General features: G+C 38.0%; 1 protein-coding gene across 1 annotated transcript in view; it reads left to right on the top strand.

Annotated features, from left to right (window-relative positions):
- ADAM9 (ADAM metallopeptidase domain 9) overlaps window positions 1-18,764 on the top strand; it is a 110,307-nt gene that overhangs the window by 34,595 nt on the left and 56,948 nt on the right. Inside the window, 4 exon segments of the mRNA XM_006765559.2 lie at window positions 1,712-1,881; window positions 5,846-5,927; window positions 6,427-6,560; window positions 14,748-15,015. Of these exon segments, the coding sequence (XP_006765622.1) occupies window positions 1,712-1,881; window positions 5,846-5,927; window positions 6,427-6,560; window positions 14,748-15,015 (654 nt within the window).

Here is an 18,764-nt window from a genome sequence, read left to right as displayed (position 1 = left end):
CTTGAAGCTGAGTTAAGTGCTTTACATTTATGAACTTATTCCTCACAGTATTTCTATGAAATAGATAGTTCTGTAATCATTTATCTGAAACCTTTGGGGTACGTGTAATTCAGATTTTACGTCAGAGTTTAGAAAGGTGCCAACTCAACACTGTGTGTGTGAGTGTCTATGTGTGTGAGGTGCTGTGAAGACGGAAACTTTATTCAGTGCAGATAGCTCAGGTGTGATACAACACAACTGTGAGATCAGCATGACTGTGGGGCATCTAAATATTGTTACAGCTCGATCATGAAACAGCATGGCTGTATGGTGATTGAGGGACGAGGCCCCTTGCAGCTAGACAGCTCTGCTTTGCCCCGCTTTGCACTGCTCTGCTCAGTGTGATGTCCTCGGTGTTTCAGCTGTAGTGAGGAAACATAATCCTCAGTTTTGGTGGAAAGGGAAAGTGTGCTCTCTGAACAAGAGAGGAGCTGACTTATATAAACAGAAGTGCTGTCCCTGGTCTCTGATTGGTCCATCCTCATGCAAATGGGGATTCTAAATTTTTGCTGTTTGATTGGTCCAAAAAACATTGTCCCGATTGGTCAGAATGGAGTTGCTTTGATTGGTCTGTGAAGATGCTGATGGGAATACAGCTGCTTAGCTCTGATTGGATGGGGAAAGCCTCAGTCCTATGGGTTGACATGCAATTCTAGGAACTCCTTTATAAAGGCAGGAGCACAGTTCAGGCATGCAGTTTAGTGCAGGTTTCTCCATGAAGTGAGTTTTGCATGAGAGGTCTCTCTTCAGAAACAGCTTCTAGGCTCTGCTTTTAAATTTGAGCCGAGTTAGCGACTAGGAGCCCTGCTTAGTAGGTATTTTCTTTCTCACGGGCCACAAAGCTCATATGCTTCACTATGTATTATATAATACCCCACAGGATCTTGGGGTAGCATAATGTAATCAAAAGCATTGGTATTTTTATAGTGAAATGTGTGAATGTTCCCATTAATTGAGATAAGTGTGGACTGTAAATAGGCTTGCATTAGTTTAGGGCAAGTTTTGGAATTAATTTACCCAAAACTTAAAATTTTCACTCTATGTCAGATTTTGGAATGGAAAATAAAAAGGATTTTTAAAAAAAATATTTTTTATTGATTTTTTACAGAGAGAAGGGGAGAGGGATAGAGAGTTAGAAACACGGATGAGAGAAACATTGATCAGCTGCCTCTTGCACGCCCCCTACTGGGGATGTGCCCGCAACCAAGGTACATGCCCTTGACCGGAATTGAACCTGGGACCCTTGAGTGTGCAGGCCAACGCTCTATCCGCTGAGCCAAACCGGTTAGGGCATAAAAAGGATTTTGAATTTGTATTATGTTTATTTTATGGACAAGGAAACTGAGACCCGTGAGAGGGTAGAATCTCATTATATTGAAGGGATTATTTTTTTGGAAGGGAAAAACACTGATGTGAGAGAGAAATATCGCTCAGTTGCCTCCTATATGTGCCCTGATAGGGATCAAACCCAAAACCTAGGTATGTTCCCTTCCTGGTAATTGAACTCACCACCTTCTGGTGCACGAAGCAACTTCTGGTGCTCCAACCAACTGAGCAACACTGGCCAGGGTGAGGAGTCGTGTTTTTAATTTAAGTAGTTATGTTACTTCATTGTAAGCTAAAATATATCCTTTAATATGTTTGTATACTTTTATTTCTGTTTTTTTCCTAGATGTATATTATGTTAAATATTCGAGTTGTGCTAGTTGGACTGGAGATTTGGACAAATGTAAACCTGATCAGCACAGTTGGTGGTGCTGGTGATGTGTTGGGGAACTTTGTACAATGGCGGGAAAAGTTTCTTATAACACGTCGGAGACATGACAGTGCACAGCTAATTCTGTAAGTGATTTTTTCTTTTTAAATCCTTATCTGAGGAAACGCTCATTGATTTTAGAGGGAAAAGGAGAGAAAAGAGAGAGAAAAAAAAAAACATCAATGTGAGAGAAAACATTGATTGGTTGCCTTACATGTGTGCCCTGACCCGGAACTGAACCTGCAACCTTTTGATATAGGAGATGATGCTCCAGCCACCTGAGCCACACTGGCCAGGGCTAGTTCTGTAAGTGATTTTTAAAAAGTTCTATTAATGAGATGGTCAGAATAATAACTTTTGTTTGTTTTCTTTTATTAAGGTTATATTTTCATAAGGTTTTTGATCATTTATTTAAATAAAGAAAACTTAATTTCATACATTAGGACCAAGTGAGAGTATAATAATATCTCTCTTCTGTGTTCAATTTCCTGTCACCTTAATCTCATGTCCTTTCACTTTCTTGGGTTTAGTTTACTCTCTCCGTTTGGTATGGCATGTATTCTAGTTTTGCCAGGGCTGACAGCAGTCCCTGAACAGATCACTCACAGTTTGATTGTGAAAGACAGGGCTAAAGGGCTCCTGGCCTTAGTAGCCAGAGCGGCCTCTATTGCCTGCCTCCTTAGGCCTTTATTGGAATTTTTCTCTTGAGATACAATCAGTAGGTGAGTAATCTTGGGAGCACACATGTTTACATTGTCCTCTAGACAAGGGCATCCAGGGATTAAGCATAAGGATTCTAGTAAACATCAGGAGTCTGCATATGCACAGGCTTGTTTGGAAAGGCCAAGGAATAATTAGGGGCACCACTTTCAATACTCCCCTAAGTCTCCCTAAGTCGGAATTCCGATAAAGAGGGCAGGTGGCATTCCACACACTTTCCTTTTATCAGAATGACCTTACAACTTTCCAACCAAGTCTCTTGTGCTCCCCAACATAGTTTCTTTCATCTTGCACCTGAGAAAATGTACTTAATAGTCTCAGAACAGATTTTTAAAAAATTATCTTGCCCTAGACAGTCTGGCTCAGCAGATAGAGCATCGGACTGCGGACTGAAGGGTCCCGGGTTCGATTCTGGTCAAGGGCACATGCCCGGGTTGCAGGCTCGATCCCCAGTAGGAGGCCTGTAGGAGGCAGCTGATCAATGACTCTCATCATTGATGTTTCTCTCTCTCTCTCTCTTTTTCTCTGAAATCAATAAAAATAGTTTTTTAAAAATTATCTCATTTTGACCCTCGATTATTCTGGGGTCTAAGTAACTCATTCTTTCAGAGGTGTGCTTTGTAGCTTGTTTAATAACTTTTTGATTATTTGGATGGGTATAAAATTTGAGGCATGAAATCTTTTTTCTTCAGAATGAATCGAATCTGTTATCTTTTGACTTCCAATATGACTGTTGAGAACCATTAAATCATTCTGATTTCTGATCCTGTATATGTGGCTTCTTAAAATTTCTTTTTCTCTGGAAACTTACAGGAATAGGATCTTCTCTTAATTCCCAGGTGTCTTAATTTTCTTGATGATAGGCTTTTGTGTAGGTCTTTTATCACTGATGTGCTGTGTCCTTAGTGGGTAATTTCAGTTTTGAAACTGATGTCCTATAGTTTCAGGAATTACCTTTTGTTTCCTTTCTTCTCTTTGTCTTTTTGTTTTTTGGGGGGGGATATTGTCTTAAATTTAACTTTTAAGCTTTTTATTGAGTTTTTAATTTCTGGCTATCTTATTTTTAATGTTTAATAGATGTTTTTCGTTCCCCTGAATATTTTTTTACATAATCAGTTTTTTATTTCCTGGATATAATAGTTTTCATAGTCTCTTTGAAATATTACTGGTATATTTTAAAAATTCTTCTTCTTTTCTACAGCAATTTCATGGTACCTTAATAAAACTTACACTTATATAAATCACTAAATACAAGTACATTCCAAAAACTTACAGTAAAACCTTCACTGAAAATATTTAAAGCATTTTATTCTCCTTAGAAGTTTCCTGGCTTGATAGGCTGGCTTTTTGCAAAAAGAAAAAATTCTATTTTAAAAATATATTTTATTGATTTTTTACAAAGAGGAAGGGAGAGGGATAGAGAGTCAGAAACATTGATGAGAGAGAAACATCGATCAGCTGCCTCCTGCACATCCCGCAGTGGGGATGTGCCCGCAACCCAGGTACATGCCCTTGACCGCAATCGAACCTGGGACCCTTCAGTCCGCAGGCTAACGCTCTATCCACTGAGCCAAACCGGCTTCGGCAAAAAAAAAATTCTATTTTATATAATACTTTTTGCCTCCCTCAATGTTGATGGTACCTAAAAATAATTTTTTTTTTCCAGAGGAGAAACTTCCCCTGATTTTCTTTCGTTTTCTTTTGTTATGTGAGTTAATTTAAGCAAGGCACTGAAAATGCCAAAATGGATTTTTATGGCCCTGTAGTCACAAAGGATTGGTCCTGACTTTTAAATTAATTTTAGTAAAATTGCATCTACAAGTATCCTCATCCCAGTGAGTATGCCATCCAGTTCACACAAGACCAAAAGGAACAGGCATTAAGCATACTCCTGTGCCTTGCCCAGGTATGCCTACCAAGCTGTCTTTCCCCCTCTTTTTGGTCTCCATCTGTTGTGTTAGAGGTGTTTAGTTTGTGGTTAAAATGAGGTACTGAAAGCCTTTTGGAAGCATTGAGTACATGAGAGGGGGTTTGGGGACTTTGGAGTTCACTATATGGTGACCTGGTTGAAAATTTTTCTTGGAAATCCCCTTATGTCAATATCTCAAGTCCTTTTCTCTTCGCTGGTCAGATGTCCCAGAGAAGGATTTAGTCATCCATTTAAAAGATATTCATTAGGTGTATACCATAGGCACTGAAGTAGAGCAGTAAACATAACAGACAAAACTTCTTGCTCTCATGGAGTCCATATTCTGGTGGAGGTGATTTGCCATAAATGAGATAAATAAGTATATGTAATATCTATATCTATACACATAAAAGGCTAAGCAACTGTCAGACTGTCCCACTGGTAGGTAGCTATGATGAGCAATGACCACCACGGGGCAGACACTCCAACCGGTAGCTATGACGCACACTGACCACCAGGGAGCAGATGCTCAACGCAGGAGCTGCTGAGTTGCTGTGACTTGGCAACAGTGGTTCTCGGGTGACGTACCCCGGAACCAGAGAGGAAGGAGCCCCATTCTGGGATGCATCACCCGAGAACTACCCTCTTGCAATCCGGGACCCCTTAGGGGTTGTTGGAGAGCTGGTTTCAGCTTGATCCCTGCAGGCTAGGCCAAGGGACCCCACCTGCTAGAGGGACCTTGCTCAGTCCGCAGATGCCCTTCAAGCCATGGCACTGCCCCAGGTGTGGCCAGTTGGAAGGGACCCTGGGGGGTTGGCTCTAGGGCATGTCCGGCCCATCCATCTTGCCCAGTCCTGCCCTGCTAGCCACCTTCTAATTAATTTCTTTTCAATGTGACGAATCTGTGCACCAGGCACTAGATAAATAAAGATAAATGGTAAGGTGGAAAAATAAAAGTATTGGAGGAATAAAGTTGAAATTTAGGTAACATGGCAAAATAAGATCTCAGTCAGAAGATTTTGCCTAAAGACCTGAAGGAGGTGAGGGAGTGAGTTAGGGTATATATGGGTGAGAAAGTTCCAGGCAGAGGGAACAGGTCCTGGGATACAAGTGATGAACCATATGGAGGCCACGGTGACCTTATTGTTCCCTGTGCTTCCTGCCTTGTAGCCTCCTGTGTGCATATGTTCATTGAGTTTGTTCCCTGTCTCTCACAAGAATATTTGCATAAATAAATGTAATGCATTTTAGGGAGGTTTTTCATTAGAAGGTAGAAAACATTTGGTTTGGTATCTTCATTTTTCTAAAAAACGAATTTGTAATATTAATCTCATTCTCTGATGATAAAAGAGAGAAGGTTTTATTGTTTTCTGACTTCAAAATGTTACTTGTTATAACTTTCACCTTTTCTTTTCATTTAGGAAGAAAGGTTTTGGTGGGACTGCAGGAATGGCATTTGTGGGAACAGTGTGTTCAAGGAGCCACGCAGGCGGGATTAATGTGGTACATTTTTGTTCTTGATATTCACCTTTGGCCCTCTGCATTAGGAGAGTGTCAAGCATTTCTTGACTCTATACTTCCTTCCCTCATCCTTAAAACTATATTTTGGGTTTTATCAGGGAAAATGTAGAAGTGAAGATGAGTTGGATTAAGTATCCTAATATTTATTAGCTTCTCACTTTTTATGGGTGAGAAAATAGAGACCTCACTTAAGAAAATTAAATTAGAACCATGAACTTGTTTTCCATAGACCACCATGAATAATCTATTGGTGCTAAAGTATTTGATCTATTGCTTAAAGAGTCTATCTTCATAGTGTGTTGAGTCACAGGAGTTTCTTCTTACTAGGCTGAAATGTATAAGTACTGATGTTGGATGCTTGATTTATCATATATACTATTAACATTATTGTGATAAATTTCCTTTGTGAAAAAATAATTTCAGAAACAAAACATATCCTTTTGCTCAGAAACCAAGGTAATACCTTCTTGTGTTTGGACAGTTTGGGCAAATCACAGTGGAGACATTTGCATCTATTGTTGCTCATGAGTTGGGTCATAACCTTGGAATGAATCATGATGATGGGAGAAATTGTGTTTGTGGAGCAAAGAGCTGCATTATGAATTCAGGAGCATCGTGAGTAATGAGTTCTTTCTTCTTATTCTTTATAATGTGGTATTGTAGATCAGTATTTCTTAAACTCTGGGATATACTCCTGTCTATGTTAAAAAAAAACAGGAAAAATTATCCTTGGTTCCCCTGAAACTAATTACATGATACACCAATGAGAAATCTGTTTTTTTAATTAAATAAATAATTCCACAAAGCTTTCCACAAGAAATATTTATTTAGGCACAGGTATGCCTACACTCTTCTTTAAACCAGTCGACAGACCAAAAGATATAAGAACATGGAAAAATTTACATCTGAATTACAAATTAGGGAGGGGATTCTGTTCGAATCAGTGCAGGTTAGAATATAGATTGAAGGACAATATGAAACATTTACTCACAGACCTCATGAGAAAACACTGTTGTCACTGTAGGTAGAAGAGATCTTGATGTAGTCCTAACATTTCCAATTTTATACATAAAGGTGAGAGGAAAGACAAAGAGAAGGAGAAAGAAGCATTAACATTTATTGAACTCTATTTCTGTATCAGGCACTGTTCTAGGCACTTAAAAGGTATTAATCAGTTAATGTGCAACAACCTAATGAGATGTAGGTACTTTGTTATCTCTATGGATGAGGAAACACGTCACACATCTAAGGAAGTGATGAAGCTGGGATTTGAAATCAAGAAGTCTAGGTCAAGAGCCTGTGATCTTAGAACCCCTTCTTTTGCCAGGGTTCAAAAGTAATTACAATTGAGGGTCTAAGGGTGAACAAGAACCATTGAGTTGTTGGGCTTCTTTTTGATGCAGAGTTCTCAGAAGGCAACATGGTTCCGTCCTGCTTTCGTAGGCAGTTGTGCTAAGCAGAGAACTGGACATGACCACAGTGCATGTGTGGATTAGAAGCTGAGTCAGAGAAAAAATTAGATATGAAAGATGTTCATCTCTAACAAACACAGATCAAGATTTCATATGGGGAATATCCATGGCCCTAAGGATTATCTCCCTTTTCTATTTTCCTCAAGCTCCTAGGGCACTGAAAAAATAATAAAACTTCTGTTAGCCATCACTCTAAATGTGAGAATATAGTTGTAATCACATCCTGGTATAAAGGGGAAGCACTCAAGCATGATTTACTACAGAATTTATTGGTTTTGGAGGAAATACTAGGCTGAAAAATAGATATGGAAGAATTAGTATAGCACTTATGAAAAAACTATCTTTAATAGAAGTGTAATTATATTTACAAGAAAAGTCATGAGTGTAAAATATTTTATGTTGGGCAGGGAAGTAAGTTTAGTGTTTGCTCTGGCTGGCAGTGAAGTTGAGGAAGACATAGATTCAGGGGAAAAGAAAGAAATAATCAACAGTGAGATAAAATAAGACACTACTGAAAAAAGGAACATCAAGAGGAAGGAATGTCATGAAACAGCGCTGTAGTGGAATTTAAAAAGGTATGACCCATACTTCATTCACTCATCAAATATTTATTGAGCACTATGTGCTAGACTTTGTTTTAGGCACTTAGACTATCTCAGTGAGTTAGATAAAGACTTGTCCTTTACAGAATTTACATTTTAATGGTGAAGACAACATATTAACCTAATAAATACATCAGTAATAGGTCACAAACCATTATAATTATATTCAGGAAACACACCTGTATCAAAGAGACTCAGAATAAGACAAAAATTACCACTTTTCATTTATGAGATATATAATCATTAATGAACATTTGTCATAGTTTTTTTTAATTTTACGTTATTAAGTTATATAATGTAAAAAGCACCTCAAGGGAAAATGTTCCCATATATTAGAGAAAATTTTAAAATCTCTTTCTTAATCATTAACAGATTATGTAAACAAAACACATATAAAATGTAAACAGAAGTCTGGAAGAAAGTTTCTGAAAAATTAAAAGAGAGTTTATTCAGGTAATGATTTGCAAACCAGGAAATGTAGCCCTTGGTATGAACCAAATAGATCAGTGGTTCTCAACCTTCCTAATGCCGCGACCCTTTAATACAGTTTCTCATGTTGTGGTGACCCCCGATTTCATTGTTACAAATTGAACATAATTAAAGCATAGTGATTAATCACAAAAACAATATGTATATATGTATTTTCCGATAGTCTTAGGCGACCCCTGTGAAAGGGCCGTTCGACCCCCAAAGGGGTCGCGACCCACAGGTTGAGAACCGCTGAAATAGATGTTCCAAAATGGATGGGTGGGATAAGGCAAGGTTTATAAAGGCAAAAATTGTCAAGAGCTGACAATCAAAGAGATGGGTTGCTAGGGGAAATGAGACCGTAAACTTACAATATTTGTTTTCTGATTGGTAGGGGCAACTGTACTTTTAACAGTTGGTTGACTCAGTGGCCAAGCATGTGGGGTTTGAGATGAGAACAATAGGTAATATATGATTAAGCATTTGTCAACATCCTAGTTTCAGCCCAGGCCGTAGAACAAAAGGCTGTTTTCTTATCACACAATTATAGTACAGGAAGTATCATTTAGCAGTGATTCAAGGAGTATGATTAACAAACAGTACAGGGGCTACTGCTTACTCTATGGGTAGGTTCTGAGCCCAAAAGGGCAAGTTATACTTTGTAAGCAGCTTCAGAGATCAGGCTGCAAAAATCCAAATATTCGGCCATAAATTATGATTTTAAATTTCTGATAAGTCCTTAAGATTATAGAGGTTTAAATAAATATTAGTATGGTTAATTTTATAAGTAAAACTTCAGATGTCCAGTTGACCGTATATTTTACCCAAAGAAGACTTACTTAAACATGTATATAAGATGATGTCAAATATTAGGCAACCTACCATTTTCCCTGTGAGAAGAGCTGCAAATAAATTTGTTTTTTTGGCTAACTTAAAAATATAACCTTATAGGGATGTAAAAGACATAAAGGGAGAGTATGTAATTGGCTTTTGGAGAGGAAAACAGTAGCTATTAGGAGGGACTGGCCCTACAGAAGTTGAAATAGTGGGAAGCTGCCAACATAAGGTGACCTGATGGAGAGGGATCCAGAGGAACTAATCCGCCTTATTCTCCTACTGCCTTCTTGTCTCTGCCAGTGCCTCTTATTTGGCTGTGTTTTATTGGATACAGTCCATATAGGTCATTCTCCAGCAAGCATAGAGCACAATGGAAAAGGATGGGGATGATATTTGTCAGTCCCATTACTTTATCTTGTTTTGCATCAGCTAATGCATTGAATAAGGAAAAGATTTAGGAATAATTATTTGAAAAGGGGAAAGCTCACATGATATGATTGTCTAGTTTTGAACAGCAAGGGAATCAATTAAATAGTATTAGAAATATAGTTATAAGTGTATAAAATAAATAGATTCCCTTTAAACCAGTTATAACCATTTTGAAAAAACGTGAGGGGAAAAACCTGTTTTTATTTGTCTAAAGTTCAAGATATCTCAGAATCAAGATGAAATAACCCAGGCTGGACTTATTATTATATATTCATTATTGTGACTTCCCATTTTTCTTCTTCTGATTTTAAAAGAAACTAATCTTTAAACATTTTTGTGGGCCATTGAAAGTATGAGGGGTCCTAGGCACGTGCCTATTGTGCCTAAGTTGGCCCAGGCTCCTGAGGCACCTCTTTAGAAGCTCCAGGGCACTGGAGAGTGTGGTTTGTGACTCACTAGTGGTTAATAATATGTTGGCCTAAAAATGTACTTAACCATGTGAAAAAGGGATATATGAAATATTATAGTGTGAATTATAACTATCTTTAAACATAGGAACATGTGAAAAAAGATCGTGAGGATGTATGCCAAAAGTTTAACTGGTTGTGTCTTTTGGGGTAATCTTTCAGGTCATTTTTTTGATTTTTCTTCTGGCTTTTCTATAGTTTTTTGAATTATTTTGTTCTGAGAAATAATTTTTAACTAGGAACTAGAGAAAAATTATTTAATACAAGTGTTCTGGAAAAAGCGTAGGTGCCATTCTGTTATAAATATAAATATTTAATAGTATTGAACTTTTAAGTGATTGCTGTTACCAGTGTTCCCTGGAATATATTCTTGAGAACTGATAATGTATGCTGGAAATATTGTATTGCTGATTTTGTTGTGGAGTTTGAACATTTATTTATTTAAAAATATTTTTATTGATTTCAGAGAGGAAGGGAGAGGGAGAGAGAGATAGAAACATCAATGATGAGAGAGCATCATTGATTGGCTGCCTTCTGCACACCTCCACTTGGGATCAAGCCCACAACCTGGGCATGTGCCCCAACTGGGAATCGAACCATGACCTCTGGTTCATAGCTCAGTGCTCAACTGCTGAGCCATGCTGGCTGGGCTTAAATTTATTTTTAAAACATTTTCAGAGGATAATTATATTTCAAATATATCTGAGTGGATTGTCTTGATATTATTTTCCCATTACTACCAGTACCATAACAGTTTCACACTTTTATTTAGCAATCTAATAAGAATTTTAGGATACATATATTTGTTGATTGTTGCCTTTGCCTTTTGGGGAGGTTCTGTGATTGTGTTAAAAAGGTAGTATGTGAGTTTCCACATATTTTCTTGATCTTGTAATAATTTTATATGTTAGTGTAGTAAGTTAAAATAAATGTCCTGTTTGTAGTTTACTTGTCTGGGGCAGAGAGATAGCTTGTGAGCAAGTATAAGTATTGGATAAGTGTAAGTAGTCACTACTTGCAAATGTTCACCACTTGAGTTTCTGTCTTTGTTTTATTGTTTTGTATATGAAGCAGAAATATGTTGGGCTTACTGGGTTGAAATGGGGCATGGCTCAAGAATGGTCTTAAGTTTGGAGATGTGGTTAATGAGACAGTTGGGTCTGGGGAGGTTTTGTAAGGAATAAAACATCAGCATTTCATTGCTTATAGGGGATTAGCACAGAAGCACCTTAGGAATGGTTGGCTAAAATTGGGTCCATAGCAAACACAGAGATCCTTGGAAGCTATAATCTGAGGCAATACTTGTAATAGCTTGGTCCTAAAAAACTTCTAATGAAGACCCATTGATTTCTAGATCTAGAAATACCAAGTTTTGGAGAATGAAAGGTTTTCCACCTTCCAAAAAAGAGCATAAGTGACACCTGAATGAAGGGGGACCTGCTTCTCTTGAGGGGAATGTGAACTATCCCAGAGAGGACATTGCACTAACTTCCACTTTGAACAGGGAAGTATTCTGGGCAGAGGACAGAATAGGACAGATAGTGTTGGATTGACAATTTAAGATGTGGTGGGCCTCATTAGACAGATGGCTTTAGCCTATTCCTCAATGGAATGGACTGACTTGCTCCACCAGATGGCAATACATTTCTTAGATTTATTAATGGTGCTGTTTTCTGTTGCATCATCTGTGTGTGTGTGTGTGTGTGTGTGTGTCTGTGTGTGTGTGTGGTGTGTGTGTTTTGTTTTTAAATCAGAGAGAGCCTGCTCTGCAACTCAAGTTTCCCTCTTATTCTGTGTCCTTTATCTTTGACTCTATATATATTATTGATTTCAGAGAGAGGATGAGAAGAGAGATAGAAACATGAATGATGAGAGAGAATCATTGATTGGCTGTCTCCTGCACTTTCCCCACTGGGGATCAAGCCTGCAATCCAGACATATGCCCTTACCAGAAATCGAACTGTGACCTCCTGGTTCATGGGTCCGATGCTCAACCACTGAACCACACTGGCCGGATGATTCTATTTTCTTATTGATGATTGCTTCCTATCAATGCTATGACCTGTCAGCTTTCTGATCTCTAACAACCACCATCAGGTTGAGCAAAGTCATCTTTTATTTTTTTTTCTATAGGATTTCTTAGTCCTGATTAAGGAACCTTCTAGTTGACTGTATGCTGCTGAGCCTAGCTGTGGGAAGCACTGCAAATAACTCTTGCTGGGTCTTCTTATTCTGGTACAACTTGTGATATATTAGGACAAAACATTTTTATTGTCACAAATAAAACTTACAGAAAATGGTTATTTCTTTAAAACATATACATAATCCAAACACTTCTTACTACTCCCACTGCTGTCGGGCTGCTCTGTCATTGTTAAGTGGAATTCTGCAGTAGCCTTTTGCATAGTAACCATTCAGATCAAGTCACTCCTGCTCAGCACTTTCTATTGTCATTCTCTCCCTTCTCCCTCTTCCCAATCTCCTCCTTTCTCTCATTATAAAAAGTCAATTTCTTACAATGGCCTATTCCCACCTTTACTGATGGTATCTCACATTACCCATTCCTTCACTGACTCACTCCCGCTCCAACCTTTCTGGCTTCTTTATTTTTTCTTGAGCATGCCAGGCAGGCTTCTATTTTAGGGTTTTTGTACTTGTTCCTTCTCCCTGTAATGTTCCCTTGCCCCAGATAGCCAGTTTTGATTCAATTGTCACAATGTTTGAAATGCCTGTCCTGACAGCTCTTTTAAAAATTGCAATCGCTTCTTTGCCTACACAGGTTATCCCTTCACCTCTTCACCTTTTTCCTCAATTGCACTTATCACCTTATATACTATTGAATTTACTTATATATCTTTTAAATATATTTTTATTGATTTCAGAGAGGAAGGGAGAGGGAGAGAGTGAGAGAAACGTCAACGATAGGAGAGAATCATTTATTGGCTGTCTCCTGCACACCCCCTACTGGGGATCAAGCCCGCAACCTGGACATGTGCCCTTGACCGGAATCAAACCTGGTACCCTTCAGTTTGCGGGCTGATGCTCTATCCACTGAGCCAAACTGGCTAGGGCTTGAATATACTTATTAAGTTTACAGTCTCATTCACTTGAACGTCACCTTCACGGGGGTGGGATTTTTGCTTTGTTTACTAGTACTGTTTTATCCCTTAACAAAGAAGAGTGCCTTGAACATAAAAAATGTTTAACAAATATTTGTTGAATGAATGATATTGTAAAAAAAGACTCCTTACTATATCCTTAAACAGAGAGTAGCAAGAAAAAGAATATGGAAAACAAGTGTTGTTATTGTCAAAAAGCTTGTGCCATACCTTTCCTTTCTGTGTGAGTCAAAATATTGTCTTTACTCATTCTTTTGTAATACGCAATTGATCGTTCATGTTCCTTCTCTGCCAATCTGTTAAAACCCTTCAGCATCTCATATTCAAAGACGTGTTTGTCGAGTAGTAGTTAACAGTACCAGAATGTCCTAGACAGACTGCCTTCCATTCCCAAGAGCCTAGAGCCAGGACTATCTCCTTCCCTGGAGATTTTGGGTCAGTTAGCAAAGAAGAGTGTAAACTGAATACCCAGGGGACAAAATTTCACAGGAAGGAACTGTTCCTTAGATTCCTGGGATTTACAGAGACTCAACATAGATAGGAATGCTTCCTCAAACATTATAATGCGACCGTTTTTATTCCCACTGCTACTTTGGCAACATTGCTCAACCTGATGAAAAAGAGGTTCTTTCAGGGCACTAAATTCCCCTGATAAAATTTTAATGTGACTTGGATTTCTCAAAGATTCTTGTTGTATATTTGGGTGTGTTTCCCACTAGTCTTCAAAAGTAAATATAGTTAGTGGGAATATGTGAAAATATTTTATAGTGACTGAGTAAAACAATAAGTGAAAAGAAGATTGGGTAAACGTATAGCTAGCTCCGAATACTTGAAGACCTTTTACTATGGAATATAAATAAAACTTAATTCTGGATAGGACTAGGTCATCTTTAAACTGTCTTCTGACGAGATTTATGATTTTATATTTCTTTTTTTTAAAAATATACTTTACTGATTTTTATAGAGATAGGATGTTAGAGAGATAGAGAGTTAGAAACATCGATCAGCTGCCTCCTGCACATCTCCTACTGGGAATGTGCCTGCAACCCAGGTACATGCCCTTGACCGGAATCGAACCTGGGACCTCTCAGTCTGCAGGCTGACGCTCTATCCACTGAGCCAAACCGGTTTCGGCTATGATTTTATATTTCAATGAAAGTGATTGTTTGGAAGATTTTTTTCATAGAGGTATAATATATTGTAACCCAAATAGTAATTATTATAAAGTAAGTGAAATAATGTTTTATATTTTTTAGGAATAGACATTAATTCTCATTTCCCTCTATTTTGGTTAGCTTATTAACTGCTGTTTTAAATATTCATTTCTAGTTGGTTGAAGACATGACATACATTTTTTGAAAAGAGTAATTGTTGTGACATGAGTTCTTTTTCTTGATGTTTATTATAGAGGTTCCAGGAACTTCAGCAGTTGCAGTGCAGAGGACTTTGAGAAGTTAACTTTAAATAAAGGAGGAAACTGCCTTCTTAATATTCCCAAGCCTGATGAAGCCTATAGTGCTCCCTTCTGTGGCAATAAGTTGGTGGACCCCGGGGAAGAGTGTGATTGTGGTTCTCCAAAGGTCAGTTGAATGTTTGCTTTCTGCTTTGTTACATTCCTTCAGGGTTTGCAGAAAATAAAATAGCTTGCTGTGGGCAACTGTGGCACAGGAGCTAAAGTAAAGCTTAGTGGCAGAAAGAGGATTGGCATTTTCCTTGTGGGGACGTGTTCCTGGGACTGGTCATCTCCTTCCCAGAACATAACCAATGGTGTCATCTGTTTTGATGACAAGGAAAGCGCCATGCCGACTCTATTTTTTTGTGCTAGCTTCTACCATTTCTGTTATGGTTATTGGGTCATTTATTTACTTTAAAGACTGACTCGGTTTTTCACTTGGCTCTACTTGTAAGCTCTCACATTCTGTCTGGCACTGCCATTGCAGAAATATTTATTTGGTTGAACTCATTTTAATAATAAATTAAAACTGGCTCATTCTCCAGAGCCCTTCATTAACAAAGTTCTTAGCACTGAAATTAACATCCTTCCTTAATTAACCTCTAGTTTACCTACTGATCTGTGGTTTTATCACACCTGATGCTCATACTTATTTCCATTAACCCATGCTCCTCTTCATTATTATTGTTCTGTATCTTAGCCATTCTTCTCTCCAAGTGGCCTCCTCCTAGGCATAGGTAGGAGAGGCTGGGGGATGGTCACTGGAAAAAAAGGGGGGGGGGGAGACATATGTACTACTATTTGTAATACTTTAAACAATAATAAAAAAAGAAACTTGTTCATTTTTGTGTAAGCTTCACTCTATTCTCAGCCTTTCCCACAAGGTCTTCTTTTTCACCCGACCACACCTGGCTTTGCCGGAAGGCTCCCATTATAGAGAGGCAGTTTGTATTCTATGATGAAATTGTAACTGGCCTTCATCACATTGCTGCATGTCAGGACTTCTGCTCGGTGTTTTACATGGTATAATTCTCACAGTAGCCCAAGCAGATTGATATTTTTTATATCCTCATTTTCAAATGAGGAAAATAAGGCCTAATAAAGCATGTTTAATGTCTAAATTAACAGTATGCTATTAGGATGACCAAATTATTTGCCTTTCCAGGCATTTTCAATTCTTTATCCTTACATATTTTATGTTTTTAAAAATAATTTATTCTTAAAAAATATACTTTTATTGTTGATAGTATTACCGATGTCCCTCATTCCCACTATTTCCACCCATTGGAGATGCAAGTCTGGCAAATCAATAAATGTGATACATCAAATAAACAAAATGAAGGACAAAAATTACATGATCACATGTGCACACTCTGGCCTACATGCCAAGATAGAGAGGTATTTATAGAAGGGAAAAGGAAGTTAGAACCATATCACTCTATTATTAACATAGAGTTCTTCCTGTAGGATTTTGTGGAATGTGAAAACTTTCATAAGCTCTAGCTCCTCCCATATACCCTCTCAGCTGATTATATTTGCTTCAAGTTTCATTTAGTTTTTATCACTTTTCATATGCTTTTAGACCATATGCATAATTTTCTTCTGAGTTATTTTATATCCCACATAAGTTTATATGTTGTGCTGTTGATTTTTTTAAAATCTACTTCTAGCAACTCATATATTATGGGCAAAGTCCTTTGTGAATATGTTCTAATATTTCCTCTATTTTGCTTATCATTAAGCTTAAAAAAATTAATCAACTTTATTTCTTAGAGCAGTTTTAGGGTCAAAGCAAATTTGAGTGGAAAGTACCAAGAGTTCCACATATTGCCTGTCCCGCACACAAGCACTTCTCCATTGCCCACATCCTGCAGCACAGAGGTACATTTGTTACAATTGATGGCTCTACATTGACACATCATTATCCAAAGTCTGCAGTTTACATTAGGGTTTACTCTTGTTATTTAGCTTTTTATCGCATGTATTTTTATTATATTGAAATTTAAAATTTAAATGAAGGCAAGTTTATCAATTATTTTTCTTAAGACTTTCTGAATTTTGTATTTGACTAGTAGTACTCTTTTTCAAGATTATCATCATAGCTTCTTTATACTTTTTAAGTTAAAAATTTTTAGATTACTCTTTAATTGAGGGAATCATGTGGACTGGGGTAGAAAATTAACTTCTGTCCACTAATGGTTAGTTATTACAGAACCATTTAAAATTATACTTTTATCATAATCAGAATACATGTATACACTGTTTCCTAATTCTCTTTTTTAATGAAGCCATCTTACAGTGTTTTTCAAAATAAAGTTAACAGCTTTATTGAAGTATAATTGAATGCAGTGTCAAAAAACTAAATTAGGACTTAGGTAAGGAAAGGCTATTGTAATAGGGAGACCATTCTGATCTCCAAAATCTGCAAGTATCTCAGAATCAAAGAGAAAAAGGTTTTTCTTTAATAGGGTAAAGGTGGGGGCAAAGCAGAGATAAGCAGAGTCTTTTAAGGAGAAGCTGAAAAGCAAGGGGAATAACCAGTAAGTACCGAGAGGAAAGTGTTCTGCTGTGGTCAGCTGATTTCTAGGGGGAGCTAGCTGATGAAGGGGACAAGCAGAGTCCAGGGACCTATATAAAAGAAAGAAACCTTATAACATTTGGTCAAGACAAAGCAAAGGGTAAGAAATAGGCAATTGAAGACTTGGTCAATAATAAACTGCCCATGTTTAAAGCATACAAGTTGATATATTTTGACACATTATATACATACTAGAAGCCCAGTGCACTAATTTGTGCACAGGTGGGGTCTGATCACCCCGCCCCGATTGGGACTGATCAGGGCCAAACTGGCCAGGGGTGGGGGGCCGCAGGAGGTCGGCCAGCCGGTCCCCACCACTTGCTCACCCCCCCACCCCAATCAGGGGTGGGGTTGGCTGGGGGAGGGGCCGTGGGCGGTTGGCCGGCTGGCCCCACCCCCGATTGGGGTGGGTGGGCCAATCAGCCGCGGTGCCTGTCATAGCGACTGGTTGTTCCAGTCATTCTGGCATTTCTGTTGCTTGGCTTTTATATATATAGATGTGAAACTGTCACTACTATCTAGATAATGAACATATCATCCAAAAAGTTCTTTGCAACCCTTGGTAATCCCCCATTCTCCTCAGACAATCACTGATCTGTTTTCTGACATTACACATTAGTGTGTATTTCCTAGAGTTTCATGTAAGTGGAATACTCTTTTTTTGTCTAGCTTCATTCACTCAGCATAATTCTTTCGAGATTATCCACATTGCTACAGTGTCAGTAACTCATTTGTTTGTATTGTTGTTTACCAACAATAGTATGATAAACTACAATAAATTGAATAGTATGGATAAACTATAGTTTGTCAATTCATCTCTTGATGTATATTTGTGGTATTTCTGGTATTTTGCTATTAACACAAAAAGCTGCTTGAACATTCACCGACAAGTCTTTACATGAACTGATGTTTTCATTTCTCTTGGGTAATGCAAAAAGTTCCATGTATTCTTTTTTAACCCCATCTCCCTCAAAGGTGACATCTTATTTTAATAAGAAATAAGAAAGCTAGTTTTCCTTCCTTTCTCACCTTTTCTTCCTTTCCCCTATCTTATCTCTCTTCTGTTTTTCCTTCCTTTCCTGAACAATTCAGAGCTGAAGACATCAGTTGGAACATAGGAGAGTAGGTGTCTCTGTGAGTAGGAGCTTGTGGGGTTGAAGAGCAATGGTGGCCCAAAGTGGGGTGGGAGAAGCCAAGAAAGATAAAAAGCCACTGTTCTCAAAACTGCCTGGTCCTGGCACAAGAACAGACATATAGACCAATGGAACAGAACAGAGAACCCAGAGATTGACCCAAGCCATTATGCTCAATTAATATTTACAAAGGAGGCAAGACCATACAATAGAGTCAAGACAGTCTTTTCAATAAATGGTGTTGGGAAAATTGGACAGATA

The sequence above is a fragment of the Myotis davidii genome, unplaced genomic scaffold (assembly GCF_000327345.1).
Source record: "Myotis davidii unplaced genomic scaffold, ASM32734v1 scaffold93, whole genome shotgun sequence".
NCBI lineage: Eukaryota > Metazoa > Chordata > Mammalia > Chiroptera > Vespertilionidae > Myotis > Myotis davidii.
This window is presented reverse-complemented; position numbering and strand designations above follow the sequence as displayed.